General features: G+C 40.4%; 1 protein-coding gene across 1 annotated transcript in view; it reads left to right on the top strand.

Annotated features, from left to right (window-relative positions):
- igf2bp2a (insulin-like growth factor 2 mRNA binding protein 2a) overlaps positions 1 to 16,832 on the top strand; it is a 45,957-nt gene that overhangs the window by 13,625 nt on the left and 15,500 nt on the right. The window contains exons 3-4 of the mRNA XM_046054976.1: positions 14,252 to 14,300; positions 15,938 to 15,989. Of these exons, the coding sequence (XP_045910932.1) occupies positions 14,252 to 14,300; positions 15,938 to 15,989 (101 nt within the window). The remainder of the gene's footprint in view (positions 1 to 14,251; positions 14,301 to 15,937; positions 15,990 to 16,832) is intronic.

The raw sequence follows: 16,832 nt of genomic DNA, 5'->3' as shown, positions 1-16,832 counted from the left end.
TGGGATATCGATATCAACGCAGGATATTTACTCAAGTATTTATTGCATATTGATCAGGGATGACACCACTGTGAGCGTCTACGATAAGTGAATTAGTCTACATATTACATTCCCACACAGCATACCGGTGTCCTCCAAACTCCAACTACCACCCTCCTCATCCCAGCGTCCTCTTCTCATGGAAACCCACACAAATGCACACACGTACCTCTGAATTTAAACCATCCTCAGCCCACTTCCTCTCCAGCCCCCTGCCTCATTTCAGAGAGTAGGTCAGGATTTGGAGCCATTTTAGCCACAGGATTAAAGTCTGACAGGGATAATGCCACTTCAGCCACTTGTGAGTCACGTGAGGAGCACAATGTAATTAATGTATTGGAGGCCCTTATCCATTTGACTCCACCCATTGTAGAGCTGGACGCCCATAACCGTTAAAAACTGCTCTTTTACGGTGAGGAAAACAGTAATGGTGAGGGAATGTTTTTCCACCCTCACTTTTGCACCCCTCCACTCTCTCCCTCTGCAGACAATAAACATGAACCAGTCTCTACTGCTTACAACTGCCTATTGATGTAATTTTAACCTTAAACCTGTTTGTACTGCCCCCTACCCCGCCAACCCACACAACTGCGTCCTATATAGATAATCCCACCGCCTTGTTAATCTCTTGATGGCTTTACTTCACTCGCTTGTGTAAAATTTCTGTTAGTCTGCAATTCATTTAATCTCTTTATCTGTTCTCCTTTATTACTGGTTCTTTTTTCCCTTTATCTGCATGTTTATTTTTAAGTGTCAATTCTTTGTGATGTTTAATCAATCAAATCAAAATTATACAAGAAATAACTTTTCATTTGAAATTGATTTCTGTTGTCTTTCATCTTAAATATTCTTAACAGTAAGGACTATACATTTATTAAAAGTGCTGAGGCATTTAAATAAATATTTCAGGGCGGCAACTCACAATTATTTTCATTATCAATTTATCTGCCGATTATTTTTTGAATAATTTAGTAATTATTCAGTGTAATAAAAGTCAAGACAATACTGTAAAATGCTGTTGTCAAGTTTCCAAAGCCCATGGTGACATCTTTAGATAATTCTGTTTGTATATTCAATTTACAGCAAATTTTTTTGCTGGTTCCAGTAATAAGTTGAATATCAAATTTGTTGGCAATTAAATTTCTAAAAAACATAATTACTTTACCCTTGCAGCATTTAAATAAATACTTAAATTAATACTGTTTGATTTTCATTAAATCTTTCCTTTATTAAACCAGGTAAAAGTCTTGTTAAAATTCAAAGAAATATATGAATAAATACAAGTGACATAAACAGGCAAAGACAACTTTCGCAAACTACTACGGAGTATCGACAAGAAATGTTTCCAACACTGTCTAAAATAAAATAAAATCAATACCCAGTGCCCAAAACTAAGAGTTCCGGACAGTTTAAAATGCACTTAAATTTAACAAAAGTCATTTTGTAAGAGGTAGCGTGATCAAAAGCAAACACACAGCTTTAATTAAACTTTTGCTCAGCCACATGCATGTGCCAGACAGTGTCTCTCGGCCCGGCACCGGCTCTCCACCCTGTGTTTGAGAAATGCCGTGTGTCAAAAGCTTTGTTCTGCCACTGTTTGGAGAGTGAGGACTCCTCGGTAACTGGCAGGGGTGTTTTGAAATATGCTGCTTATTGACCCAGCTTGTCAGCGATGAATCTTACCTATACGTGTTTTCACTCTCTGCGAGGAACTTCCCCTGCAGATGGGGGAGGGGAGAGAGACAAGAGGTAGTGCGTTCACTTGTGTGTGTGTGTGTGTGTGTGAACAAGTAAAGCTTCCTCTCCAGAGGGAGCTGGAGGGAGCAGTGAGACAGACTGTAGTCGAGCAGGAGATAGACAGAGAGGAACGCAGGCAGGGAAATGGTTTGGGGGCTTGCGTAATGTGAAGTGGTGTGCGTGTGGTATTGATCCAGGTTAACCCTGCCGGGACCTACACCTATGGCAGGCGGGCTCAGCCTTCCAGCTACAGTGTAATACCTTATGGTTGGCAGATTAAAGGATGAGACCTAAGGAACAAGCTGCACAACTCAACATAAAGCAACAGAAGCAGCCATGAGGAGCAGCTAACATCGGACCCACACTGCAGCACCGCAGTATGAGCTGGTATCCACCTGTCAGTAGCTTGTAGCACTGAGGTGTGTGTGAAAGAGAGAAAGACACTGAAAATGAAAAATCAGTGTGTGCTTGTAGAGAAGAGTAGGCACACCAGTCTGTTATACATTAGTGTGTGCGTTTGTGTGAGATGTGTATGTGTGTGAGATGATTGTGTGTCAGTAGTGTCCCTGTAGGCTCTGCAGGATGTCAGTGACAGTGCTGACTATGTGCTTTGTGGCGAGTCCTCAGTGAAATAGCAGTGTGGAGGTGCAGGCAAGTGTTTGATGTATGCAGGACAGGACAGAACAGAGTGGCACATGACTCTGCATGTCTTCTTGAATCATCTTTCTGTTTATTATTCTTTTTTTGCCAATCTGACACTTACAGCTCAGCGGCAAAGGAAGTGGGTTAAGCACCAATAGTGGTAAAAGAATGTAAATGTCGTAATTGCAGATGATTGACTGTTTGCTGCATTTTGAATGATTAGCAGAAATTACTTCTGCACAGGACTGCACATAATGTTTCCTGTCCAACACACTGATTAGACTTTGTATGGTTATTTATTCTGTTTTAGGTGTTGGATAAGTACTGCATCTGCTTGAGGGCTGTTGAAAGGTCTTTCTGGTAAATGTGTGTGTGAGTGTGTGTGTGTGTTAAATGTTTTTTTTTGCCTCGGTGGGGACTTTAACCTGAATGCACACTAACCAACGGAGATTCGGGTCACCCATGGGGACCTAATTTTTTGTCACCATGGGTAGATGTTTTTTTAAATGTTAAAGAGGTGGTATTATGCTCATTTTCAGTTTCAACATCTTAATTAGGGGTTGTACCAGAACAGGTTTACATGGTTTTATTTTCAAAAAACACCATATTTTTCTCATACTGCACATTGCTGCAGCTCCTCTTTTCACCCTGTGTTGTACGCTCCGCTCTTGAGCTACAGAGTGATGCATCTTACTTGTACAAAATCTTTGTTGGGAGTTGCACATGCGCAGTTCCCAGGTAAGGACTACTAGCCAATCAGAAGCAGAGAAGGGCGGGTCGTAAGAAACAAGGTAGTGTTATCCAAATCAAAGCTGCTTCAGACTGCGACCGTAACCTAGCAGATGGTATAAGTTACTCACAAGTCCACAACATCATTGTTCCACATCTTACATCTAAATTTTACATAAAAATTGGCCGAACAATTTTAATGTTTGCTCAGTAGCTTTCACATCAGATGTAACATTAGCATTATAGTTATAACTTACAACAACTCAGCATTGAACAGTCTGTGAAGTTACATTGCCGTGTTTATTTTAAATATAATTCACAACCAATAAAGCATACTTACAGGTTGTGATTGTGAATTTCCAGGCCCAAACAGAGTCGGAGTTGCATCGTCTTTTAGGACTAAAAAATATAGTGAATAGTGAATATTCTCTCTGACCAATCAGCAGTCTGTTGTGTTTTCACGTTACATTTTAGTATCCCTCAGTTCACTTGGAAGCTTGATGGAGGTGAGGTGATACGAAAAAAAGTACCTGGAAGCAGGTACATGTACAACATTTCTACAATGGAAAACCAAACAAAGGCCAGTCGAGCCAAAGGGCCTCCGCTCAGACTAGCTTGGTTTGAGGTCATGCCTGACCCCGCTAGCCGCTTGGCAAGCTCTATGACGCGTTTTCATTGTGACGTCACAAGTAAAGGAAGTGAAGGGCTGGACTACAAACGAGCTGTTTTCAAGCGGTTCAGAGCAGAGCTTTCTGTAGGAGATGGGAACTCCCTTTGGGCTGGACTTTGGGCTTTTTCACTTTGCAAACCTGTTACATGCACAAAAAAGATATATAACTCAATAAAGGAGAGGGGAAAAGCCAAAAAGCATAATACCACCTCTTTAAGACTTGGTTCTAGGGTTCAGGTTACAATTAGGTGAAGGTTAGGGTAAGGGTTAAAGTTAGGCATAGTTGTGATGGTTAAGGTTAGGGTAAGGGGCTAGGGAAAGCCTTATGTCAATGTCTTATGAACTTATGTCAAGATGAACTTGTGTGTTCGTGTGTGTGTTAACCATTTCCCAAGTCCCACTACTTCACAGAGAATTATTACTATGCAGTTCCCCTTAACTCTGCTGCGTTTAACATCTTTCAGTTCACTGTTTTAGTTTTGCGGCACGTCTTTACTTTTTTGGTTCAGTCGCTGCTTACGTCAGCGTCGTTCCCATCTGAAGCAGCTGTATTCTTTAAGAGGGAAAATGTCCTTGAAGGAAATGCTCAATTGAAACCCACCTGATTGTTAATTTATTATTCATTTAGTAAGTAAAATGTTATTCTCCATTCATGTGAAAGTGTTTGCTCGCCTTGCAAAGTGGCTGTTTTGATATTTATCTGTGGAAAGGGAAACTTTTCTCTGTTCTCACCTTCAATGTGACTTCAACACGTATGAGAATGATTTTATGACATCACACCTAGTTTGGAAACCAGTTATTATCCAAGATGCAACTTAAACAAGTTTGATGTGGGAACTTGAAACCTCCAGAGCACGCTTTGAAGTGAACAATATTTGCATGTAGATTCTGGATTTGTCACTGAGGGAGAACTAGTTAATTGAATTTTTGTCAGACACAAATTATTATTTAAAGCAGAGTATCTTTATAAATATCTTAAAACATGTATCAAGGGATCTTCAAGTCAGTGTGCAGGTGTTACTCAATCCATTGATAGGTCTTTGGATGACATAGTGTAAAGGGTAACTTCAGTATATGTGCTTTGACGTGGTGTAATATTCCGGAAGGATTACGTTGCAGACCTGTCTCACTGCTGCGGACTGCAGCATGCTTGCTTAATACCTGACCAATTTCAATAAATGTTGTCTCAATTTGTCACATAGACACAAAAACATGGGGATAATAGGGTCTAGGTTGAAAAAAGTTACCCTTTAATCCTGAAAAAAATCTTTTTCTCTGTAATGCTTCATTGTCCAGGGTGTAGTATCAGACTGTCACACTTTCTTCTCCCTTGAAAAAATCCAATACAGTTCTGACTTCTAATTACCATTCGTGAGCTCTCTACTGCAGGGTAATCGACGGGTTCCTTCCTCTGTAGTCCTATACTGGGCTGGAAGAAATAAACTTGGGACCGGAGAGCATTTTGCACCAAAATGTAAATGTCCAGATTTGATTTGAAATGTGTGAACGCATGCTCAGAGCCACGCTGACTTGCTGTGTTAGAACAGTTTTCATTTAAATAGAAATGCATTATGCCACAGCGATAACAGTGGAACATTTCAAAATACTCATTTCATTGGCTTGGTAGGCATGACGGGAGAAAATTTGTTTTGTGTCAGATGGGCACCCTGTGGCATTTTACCACTGACTGAAAATTAATTTGTGGTGATTACACCTGGGAACTGAAAATCATTTCACATCTACAACAGCATGCAAATAACTCTGGACATTTCCAGAGTAGGTATGTATGTGTCGTATCTTATTGTAAGTAATTATATGATATTGTAAAAATATATGGTTTTTGTCTTAATTTTTTTTATTACAAAATCTGCTATGAGCTGACGTGTAGTAAAAAAACACACTCTACAAATGCCTCTATGCATACCGTTAATAACGACGAGGGCTGTATGAATCAGTGTAAACATTACGCTGCTGTAAGCCGTCTCTCACGCTGCATGGTCCTCGAACATGAATGACTTGCTTCGCCTGAGTCATTGAAAATATATTGAGTCATTTGTAATTAAACCCATCACATGACAATGAATCATTCCCTGACACAAGATAATAATCTACTTGAAAATTCCATGCGTGCCCATAGACCATGACAATGGACTTTGAACCACACAAAATGGATGAAGAAAGAACATGAAGTCCTTCCTTATTTACATCCTTCCATTAACCAGCTGTGCGAGTGTTGACAACGAGAAGTAGACAAACGTCAACAGGAAGGCTGTGGCTTCCATTAGAGCTGCATGCTTCTACCTGCCTTTCCTTTCTGGCCCGTGCCTCCCTGCCTCGGTGCCACAGAGGAAACTAAAGCATGAAGAGAAACAGGCAGGCAGGTAAGTGTGCTGAATTCTGATGAGTTCTCACCCACCGAGGGCTGGGAGGGAAAACAGGAGCAGGCACCTGAGCGCTGCACACTGAGATGAGATGGTTAGCAGCACTGTGTAGCGGCAGCTTTGTTCACTCTGCAGTATCAGTGTGAAAAATTTGTGGTTAGGGAGCAGTGAAGAAGAGCAGATACAATGCCTGTTTTCTTATGGGGGAGAGATTCTCGATCAATGCAATTAAAGCCTGGAGGAATAAAAGATTTTTAATGAAACTAAATGTTACCAGTAACAATTATTACTTTGGACATTATATCACAGTATGTGTATTCTTTCAGATGAACCAAGGACTGCTTAATTTTTTTGTCTCTGAATTATCTGTTCAACTTAAAAAGTAAAAAAATGTAATTTTCCCACAAACTGCGGCGTAGCACAAAATTTTAGACCCTGTACATAGACATTCTCGATGAGCCTCACATGAGGGCCCTCTATACTCTGTCCCCTGCTTGTAGTGTCGAACCTGCAGAGAATTATCACTATGCAGTTCCCTTTAGCTCTGCACAGGTTTTAGCACCTTTCAGTTCATTGTTTTGGTTTTACTGCACTTATCTTTACTGTTTTGGTTCACTGTCGCTGCTCTCGTCAGCATTGTTACCTTCGGAAGCAGCTGTACTCAGTAGAGGGAAAATAAGAATGTCCTTGAAAGGAAAGCTCAATTGAAACCCAAGTAAATGTTCATTCATTATTCTTCATTTATTATTGGAAATGTTGCTCTTCATCTATGTTGAAGTGTTTGCCAGCCTGTAGACGAGTGTCGCATTTTGCATGCAGACCTGTTGTGACTGCACCGACTAAAAAAGCAATCTATGTTACGCTCGCAATTAAGTTTAATGAATTAATTAGCAGTATACAAATTGAACACTGCCTCTGCTTCCCTTCTGTTAGAAAGACATCGTTTTCCAGGAAGTGTCTTGGAAATTACAGATGTGATAAATATGTATTGTTGTTTTTTTTTGGCCCTGTCCAGTCCGTGTCCACACTGTGTCAGCTAAATTCCTTTTGCGCATGTGTTTTGACAGCCCCCATGCACAGCCACGCACTTACATGCGTAAGTGGGAAAAATGGCTTAAGTCTAACAAGACGTTGTGGGATGAAAAATATACTATGCCTTTACAAACAGCCTATGGTAAGATGCGAGCCGAGGAGCTGCTTCAGGATTTGTTTGTCCTTTGGGAGGACAAATAGCAACACATCTTTGTGGCTGAAGGGCAATAACAATGAATAGACACTTCTCTCATACAAATCCTGTTATCTCTGCTCCACAACAATTGGATGGGCCTTAGAGGAGTGCTTAGGAGCACTACACAGAAATGGCCTGAGCTCCGACTTAATCCAGCAACAGAGAGTGGGACACAGTGGGAGCGCCGGCAGAGTTTGAAAAGAGGAGCCAACGGACATCTTCCACACAGTAGGGTCCCCTGAATATTGTTGACTTGTTGCTTCCTCTCTGAGATTTCAGGGAATTTACATGCTAAAGAGCTTAAGAGGCAAAGCTAAAAATTGGGTTAATTCAGATTAGACGAGGCTGTGGTTGGTGTATTAAGGACCACCAGACTATTCGACCAACCCACCCAAACGGACCCATATTTTATAGTTCTGCTTCACTTCTTGGCTGGGTATAAATTAGACCGCTTATGAGTGCTAGTCTCAGTAAGATGTAAAGGAATAAGAACAGTGCTGACGTATTTGTCAGCTTAGAGCTTTACAGTCTGTCAGTTTACTGATGATGTTAGAGCAACAGAAGCCCACATACATGCACATGCAGCTGATTGTCAGATGATCACGTTATACGGCACTCAGCACTGAAACGTCAGACCACTGCATACACGAAGCAGAGACATTAGTGTTGCTTAGGCAGTATATATCAGTGGATTTGTAATATGATCATGTAATAGGTGCATAATCGCACGCCTCCAGTGTGATTTATGGCCGCATAGGTTTTCATTTCCCATTTTATCTGCATGGTATGGCTGTGATGAAGGCCAGATCATCTTTCATTTTGAAAGTCATCAATTATCTTCTGTGCAATATGAAGTCTTCTGGACTTCCTGTGTCTATTGTGTCATTAAGACTGGATTTCAGCAGGGAACAAAGCACTTTGTCAGGCACATACAGATAGGAGGGAGGGGTGATTTCTGTTATTCTGGCATAGGACTGATACGGCGATATTGCTCATCGTTTTATCACAAGGAATGAAGAATCTCTTTAAGCATTAAGCAGCAAATATGCGCCCATATCGGTGTGAAACAACGGTGAGGCATTTTATAATCAGAGACCTCTACTTTGAGAAAGTGTTGACGGCTAATTCGACACAGTAGAAAGCCAAAGTTAAATGGAGAAAAAAAACCTTTATCAGGCAGGTGACATAGAAACAATTAGGTATGAGGTTTCTGGTAGAGGTGACTGTGTGTGCAGAGGTGTTTGTAGAAGTTTTGCGAGGCAGTGTGCTCCGGACAAGCTATTTAGAATGCCTTTTTATTCGTCCGGAGAGAGCCTCCCCGCTGGGCACAGGGCGGCGTGCCTTGTGAGCCGTCTCTGACAAGCACGGGCCTCCGCACAGAGCAGGGAGGAAAAGGTAAACAAGGCTTTTAAAGGCCTCATTAGACAGAATCGAGCAGAGAAGGAAATGTTTAATCATTCACTACTGTAAGTTTCTGTAAGGAGAAAAAAAAGAAAAAAGATTTTGCCCTCATTCAAGGAACTCTAAAAGATGTGTGAAAGAAACACCCTGTGACTTTTTTGTGTTACGGTTCTTAATGACATGAGGGGGGCTTTTTAATAACAAAGTACACTGAGTTTATGACAAATTGAATAACCATTGTGTCCTGTTCACAATGACTTGAGAACATAGGAGGTTTTTCAATGTCACATTTGTTAGGAACACCAACAGACAAATTATTTGAAGCGTCTTCTTCCTTGAACTTTATATTTTACACTTTTTGATAATCTGCACAAACCTTATTATTAAATTAACAGCAAATCTCTTAAATTAAATAAAATACAAACCAGTTTAAACATTTCTGTATCGCAGTGTATCAAAATAAACGACATTACTTGGCTTCCAGATCCTTTAACCGCTTCTCTCGTAGTTACATTGGAAAATGAGGTTTTACTTGTACAATATTCAGTTATTATAGGTCAAACTATACCACCTTATATAAAGTTAAGTACATTTTGCTGCTCTAAAAGATCTAAATACATCTTCTGCTGCTGGGCAGAAGTGTAAGTCATATGTGGTCATATCTCTACATTTAATACATAGTATCTCCCAAAGCCTTTGACTCACCTGTATGTTTATGCATCCTTTCGTTTTTGATTTCCATTTTCCATTTGTGGTGAAATTTTTTCCAGACCGTCCTAGCTGCTGACGTCTTGTCCCAACACTTGTGTTTGCCTCCTGTCATAAGAGAGTTTTATTTCAAAGACACGCTCGTTATTCTGTCATCTCTGTCCACATGCTGTGTGCGGTGGACTCCAGTTGGAGCAGAAATTATTCAAAGAAACAAACATAGAATGTTGCTCCAGAAGTTGCTGATTCTTAATATAATTTTGTTATTGAGTAAACAGCTTTAAATTGTACTCAATTAATTGATCTATTGTTTGAGCTTTAACACATTAGAAAACAGTTTTAAAAAGGCAATCACTAGATCCTCGAGCCCAAAGCAATGTCACTGAATTTTTTGTCTGACCAAAAGTTCAAACCTAGAGACATTCATTTTTCTGTAAATGTAAATGACCAAAACCAACAACAATAGTTGCAGATTAATTTTTTGTCGATCACCTGAAGGATTAAAGCAACTGATCGTTGCAGCTCCATGCCTTACAGTTCTTTAAACATTGTGAGTGATCTCAGCAGGTAGCCAGCTGAGCCTTTTTTGTTCAGAGACAAAAAGGTGTTAAATGTTGATCGAAAGATAAAACAAAACAACAGAGTACAAAAGGTAAGCTAAATAAGTGTATAATTTTAAGCTTTTGACACAGCTGATCAGAAGTTCATCTTTAGGAACACTGCAAACTTCTGGCGAAGGGTGAATACCCTCTTTCTCACCCCGCCCTCTCAGAGGTAAAAATTCCTTCGACTGCTCTGCGTACAACGTGTGTATAAGTGCACGCGTGTGCGTAGACATGGTTCCTTACCTCGTGCAGGTGGGTGCAGTAAATATTAGCTTTACAAATGAACATGGCCACCCTCAGATATTTAAAGGCCGAAAATTCAGAGACTTTCTTTTTTCTCTTGGCAGGCGGCTCCAAACCAACAGCAGACAGCTTGGTTACATTCAACAAACATTAAGAAACCATTGACTTCAGTCTGTATCTTCTACTGCAGTTCATTTTAGACTTTGGGAAAGGGAGGAGCTGAGAAAAGGCGCTGGGTTCACCTTTAATGCAAACAAACAGATATTAGCAGATACCTGCTGCTTCATAAAATACCACTGGGTTATTTCCTCAGTATAAAGCAACACATATGACCGGGAGGACATACAGCTGATGTCTGCAGCTATAAACGCTGTAGACAGACAATAGTCCATGTTGCATGGCCTCTCCCTACCCTGGAGACAGGCAGACAGACAGAGAGCAGTGATCTTATGGCCAGCCAGCGGCCGCAGGCATGCTGGAAATGAGACCTTGAAGAACTGTTGGGAGGCACTGTCACTTTTTCCGAGAGATATCCATTCAGGGAGCTTCCCCTGCATATTTCAAAATGACAGAAAGGCAAGTGGCCTTTAAAACACGTGCAAGCAGCAGAGAAGGAAATAAAGTAGTCTTGCTTGAATAGGAAGGGAATCCTCGTGTCTACGTGATGTAAAGATAGTGGGACAATATTGATAGAATATTGATTGAAGCAAGACTACACTTTACACCAAACTCTGCTCTGTCCTCGTTGAGTTTTCCTCACCTGACAGTGGCTCCGCTAATGTGCTTTTTAACTTTAAACAGTGCAGAGGACAGCATTACTGTGCTGCAGTTCGTGGTCTAAAATTACATCAAGGTTACAGTTGAAAAATCAATTAGCAAAATACAATAGAGAACCTGGCCCTCGGAATTCATGGGCTATTTAAGCAGACGATGCTGAATGAAAGGAGCTTTTATAGTTTCCATATTTGGCAGCTCAAGCTGCCAGCGTTTGGAGCTGTTTTGAGGTTTGGAGTTGGCCTTAAACGCTTTTCAGCTATTGGCTGCTTTTGGATGGCAGGAGGTTGTTTACTACGTTGAGAAAGGTGATGTGTTTTAGTGGTACAGACTGATTTTTATCGGTTTACCCTTGTTTGGATGCCGGTTGCCAAGAGAGATCTTTCATCGAGCCACTCACTTTAAACCACCATCAGTGACAGAAAGCTTGCAGGCCGCTATGTGGTAGGACACACTGGGAATTGTCAGTTTTTGTTTTTTCTCTACGCTGTTTGTGTCCACTGTTAGTTTCTGCGGTAGGACACACATGACAGAGGATAAACAAGACTTAACTAATTTTTCTGTTGATTTATTTATGAAGGTGTTTACCTTTTAAACTGATCTTAAGTTGCTGATAGATTTACAGAACTGTTAGTAGAATCATATTAATGTCATCTACATGTGAATCCAAACATTTTCCACTCTAAAATGAATGTCGTTGTTTGTGTTTGGTGACGATTTTTGATTGCTTACCAAATCGGATAGCATGTTTTTAGTTTTACATTTTATATTTTGTTCAAACTCCTATATGTTATACAAGCCTGTTAAATTTAAACAAGACAACATAGAAGGGACATATCTTTAAACACAAAATGCCCACGTGTAGACTCCTTTTAGCACATGTATTCAAGGCCCTAGGAATGAGTCCACATCGCCATTTTGGCATCTCAAAAAGACAACAAATTGCAGCCTTGGCTTCCTGCCATGCATTCTGTTTATGTTAGGCCCCCTGAAATGTGGTATAACATTAAATTGGAAACATCCATATGTACTGTATATACTTTACCATATACTGTAATGTATACGTCAAAAGCACCCATTTGGCACTTTTTTCCATTTTCAAAGATCATTAATGAAAAATATGCCTGCTTGTGCCATTAAATCATTGTGATCTGTTCCCCTACCAAATTACATGGCTCTAGGAGTTATATGTCTGAAGACAGGCAAGACCTGACAAAAACAGCATAAATATTTTACAGTATATATTTTTTTGGTGTGGAATAGCTTATATATACATTTCGAACACTATCTAAAATGGAAACGGAAACCCCTTTCTTATTTGATATGGAGATACCCAGCAGTCTCTTAATTTATCCTTTTAACAAAAGTGCTTAAAGTTCGGGTGGATGGGTGAGGAGGAGGAGAGAGGGCTGTCCCAAATCCACCTTCGTTTTTCCCCCCTCCAGCAGCACAATCAGAAAGAGCCATTCATTCATGTCCAGCTGCCAGCTCTGCCCTCTCCTCGCTGCTGACAGGAAATTCTGATCTGCTGTCTTTTTGCGCTCAGATGTTGTTCGGAGAGAAAGATGCAAAATCTAGACGGAGAAATGTATGTCGGTGTGTGCAGGAATGTGTGTTTGTTGTTCCTTCTCCACTTCATTTTAATACCTCCGCTCTTGCTCCTGTAATGCCTGCTCCTAATTGTGTGCTAAAATGCTTCTTAAATTATGTTTTTGGGATAGGGTTGCTCAGCAGTGTGGCTTTTTTTTCTTCCACCAGCCTCTCTGCTTTTTAAATCAGTAGCTCTCATTGCGGAGCTGGACTCTCTCACGTTAATGTAGTTGTTAACAGCTTGTGGTCAGCGGGCGGTTTGTGTGGCTTTGCTGTTTGAGCTGACGCTCAGGGGAGAAAGTGTGGAAGGTTGTGAGGAACGACTGGGCGGAGATGGACACAGCCCCATTTGCACGGCCATCTTTCTGTCTTCTCTGACTGACATATATTGATAAACAACGACGTGTGAAAAGATGTGGTTAGACCAAGCTTGTTCAAATCTTAATCATGGCGACTCGGGGTTTGATTATCTTTGTTGTTAATCACAAATCAAATTCACAAAGGTGCAAACAATTGACAGGTTGACAAGCAACCAAAGTTTATTGGTGGGTACTGCAATTTATTCTTTCTTGCTTTATTTCACACAACTTAAAGTCTAACCAAAAACACTTCCTCTAATGCTTCACTCAGGAAGATGAAAAAGGCCGTCCAATCAAAGGCTGAAAGGCTAGATATTACCAATACCATTTTAATCTAACCACCTGTGACTTTATTTTAGTTGGTGATTTTTCTAGTGAAGTTTCAGCACTAGTTCTCCAAGTCAATTTCATCCCGTTTTTCAACTAGTCTGTGAGCTGTGTGACTTATACGCTATTCTGTCACTTCCTTTTTTCAGGGACTAATCCCAAATAAAAACGAATAGCATACAAAGCATAAAAATGTTTTTTAATTGTTAAATCGGGAATGGAGGGGATGTTACGCATTTCTGTTTTTTGGCTGGTAACCTCTAGTCAGAATGGTTTGGCTTCATCAAATTATGTGTCATCATTTCTGTGTAGTTAAATTACAGCCATTGTCATGTCTTTTGTGTCACTACGACTTTTTGCAGTGAGAGTAGAAAGAATAGCACTCGTGGGAGGGTGTTACTGAGAGTCACTAGCTGCTGTCTAATAAACTTCTTCACCTACCTTTCCTCCAGCACCTCTATGACAGTCATTTGATTTGTTATGCTGTCTAATTAGCTGTTGGTGTTGTAGAAAGGTGACACTCATTATTACATTATTTTACATCCAACACAGCTCTGACTGCATTTGGGCCTTTGTTCTTGCTTCTCAGCGAATGTGTATATGGTATATATGGTATATATGAGTGAAGTTTTGCTTTACTGTAAACACAACAGATGACTGGAACTCTCAAAAGTGTATGTGTGTGTGTGTGTGTGTGTGTGTGTGTGTGTGTGTGTGTGTGTGTGTGTGTGTGTGTGTGTGTGTGTGTGTGTGTGTGTGTGTGTGTGTGTGGTTCAGGTCTGTTAAATCCACTTCGTCTGTGTCTCTCATCTCTGCAGGAGTCGGAAGATCCAGATCCGGAACATTCCCCCTCATCTACAGTGGGAGGTCAGTTGTTTGTCTCTATGTGTGTGTGTGTGTGTGTGTGTGTGCGTGTGTGTGTGAGAGAGAGAGGCACAGTGATGCCCAGCTGAAGCACCAGGTAGCACATAAACCAGTTTCCTGACAATGAGTCACCAGCTTTTTTTTGCTACTTCCGCCTTTATGTGCATGTGTTTATGTCTGTTTTTGTGCTTATATCTGTGTCAGCGTTTGTTGCTGTGTGGATGACACTGTGTCTGTGTGTCAACATCTGTAACTTTGCTGGGATCCAAGTTGTTTTTCTTTGCGTGACTGCGTCTGTCATCATGCCTGCAGACTCTCCCATTTTCTCTGGTGTCTCTGGGTTTCTACTATATTTACAGGTTATGGTCTACGTGCTCCTAGAAAACTCTCAAAAACTTCTCAGACCATTAAGAAATGTAAAAACATGAACATTATTGGACAAATTACTTGAGTAGCTCTCAAATCACTGTTTGTTTGACAGATATAAAACATTGCCACATGATTTTCCCCCATAAAATCTCAATGTGGACTGGCAAACAAAGGTCCAAACTAAACCCAAGGTTGCTCATTCCACTAAGTGGTTTTGTCTCTTCAGCAGCTCCATCTGGAAATGTAAAAACTATTTATGCCATCTACCTATTGACAATTATTTATTTGCCATCTTCTAGTAACCATTCATTAATAATAAAGATAACTTTGAAATGGTTGAAAATAACTTCATTCAAGTACTTGCTCAAATACCAGGACATTATTTGAATATTAGCATTTTATGCTCTGTTATACTTCTACTCCACTGCATAATATATCAAGCAATATAAAATGAAAAAATGTAGTTAAAATTTGCTTCACTGCAACTAACAATCTACTGTGTGTGTGTCTATCTATCTATCTATCTATCTATTTATATATATATATATATATATATATATATATATATAAATTCCACAAGCAATTTAAGAAAATTTCTTGTGGATTTAACTGAAACTCCCCATTCTTTAATTTCGTTTTTTTAATCATGTATACCCAGTAAGTGAACAGTTTGACTGTGACTTTGTGTGTTTCTCTGATCATGACCGAAGCTCTCTGACAATTTTATAGCCGTGGTTAGTAATATTACTAATGTTTTGTATTACAAATAGTTTTGTGTGTTGTCCATAAATTTAAACTTCTTTCCTGATTTGGGAAGTTAAAGGTAATCTTGTGGTTTGAACTTTACATTTGAATTACAGGTAGTTTTAAAGAAGTATTTACCAGGCAATTCATTGTGTTTTTTGCATAAAGTACTTTCATAAGTTTATAGTAACTGCCAGCTCGTTTCACCATTACAAGCCTATAGCGAGCAAAAATTAAGTTTGTGTTAATCCGTTGCTTGGAAACATCTGTAGCTGCATCCAGTCACAAGCAATAAACTATGTAAATATTATTATTTATTACAAATGTCTATGGGATTTTCAAAGATGTTATGAAGTTCTGGTTTCACATTGGCTCTGTAGTACGCTCCCACTTGCTACGTTGCTACTTGAACACCATATATAAAAGCACTGTGAGCACCAGACCTGTGTAGGTGTGTGTGTGTGTGTGTGTTTTTTCATCAGTGGTCATGGTTGTGTCTCTATCTCACACTCTCATTTCTCCCTCAGGTTTTGGACGGACTTCTAGCTCAGTATGGTACTGTAGAAAACGTGGAACAAGGTACAGACCTCTTTGTGACACTCATCTCATCATCATCACACTCCAACTGTTCAATGCATATGTGTCTATTTAGCAGCACACGCACAGAGACCTCCCAGTGAGTCAAGTCTCCCAGTGTGACTTGACTTCCTCGTTACCATCATCCCACACACCCATTATCTAAACATATCCCATCCCTGCATATAAATCAGCCTTTATCATCTTGTCTGCGCGCACGTCTCATACGTTTGACCCAGGGAGAGCAGCATTTCAATTACATGCAGCCTCTATAATAAGCACTGTGTATTGCCATGTGTCCCACTGGCCCCAGCGTATGGATTGAAGTGGGCAGACATGGCAGACATCCAGTAGTAATGTGTCCGTCTGTGTGTGTGTTTATGCCTGTACGTATTGTTTGGGGAGGTGCATCGTGGCAATGGGGGAGGACACTGAAGGCGCCTGTGGTGTGGTGAGACTTTTGCGCTGTCTGATGGTGTGTGTGTGTGTGTGTGTGTGTGAGTGTGTGTGTGTGTGTGTGTTTAAGTGTGTGTGTTTCAGCAGGGCAGACAGCACAAGAGCTATCCCTAGGAACTTTTTGCTGTACACACACACACATGCAAAGGTTGCGCACACACAGCGAAAAATACTCTTACACGCAGACACAAGCACACACAGTGTCTCTCTGTGCGTCAAAGCAGCCAAAGACAAACTACCACCCACTGTAGTCATGACAGGTGATAAAAGAGAACCCAGCAGAGAAATTACTCCACTCAGAGTTTCCCAGATGCTGCTATAAAACAGCCTACTTCATCTGTATCATACCAGACACCAGCGCAGGTTTCCCTCTTCTTCCCTCTTCTTCCC

The sequence above is a fragment of the Micropterus dolomieu genome, linkage group LG07 (genome assembly GCF_021292245.1).
Source record: "Micropterus dolomieu isolate WLL.071019.BEF.003 ecotype Adirondacks linkage group LG07, ASM2129224v1, whole genome shotgun sequence".
Lineage (NCBI taxonomy): Eukaryota > Metazoa > Chordata > Actinopteri > Centrarchiformes > Centrarchidae > Micropterus > Micropterus dolomieu.
The sequence above is the reverse complement of the archived record's forward strand: the minus strand, read 5'-3'. Positions and strand labels throughout refer to the sequence as shown.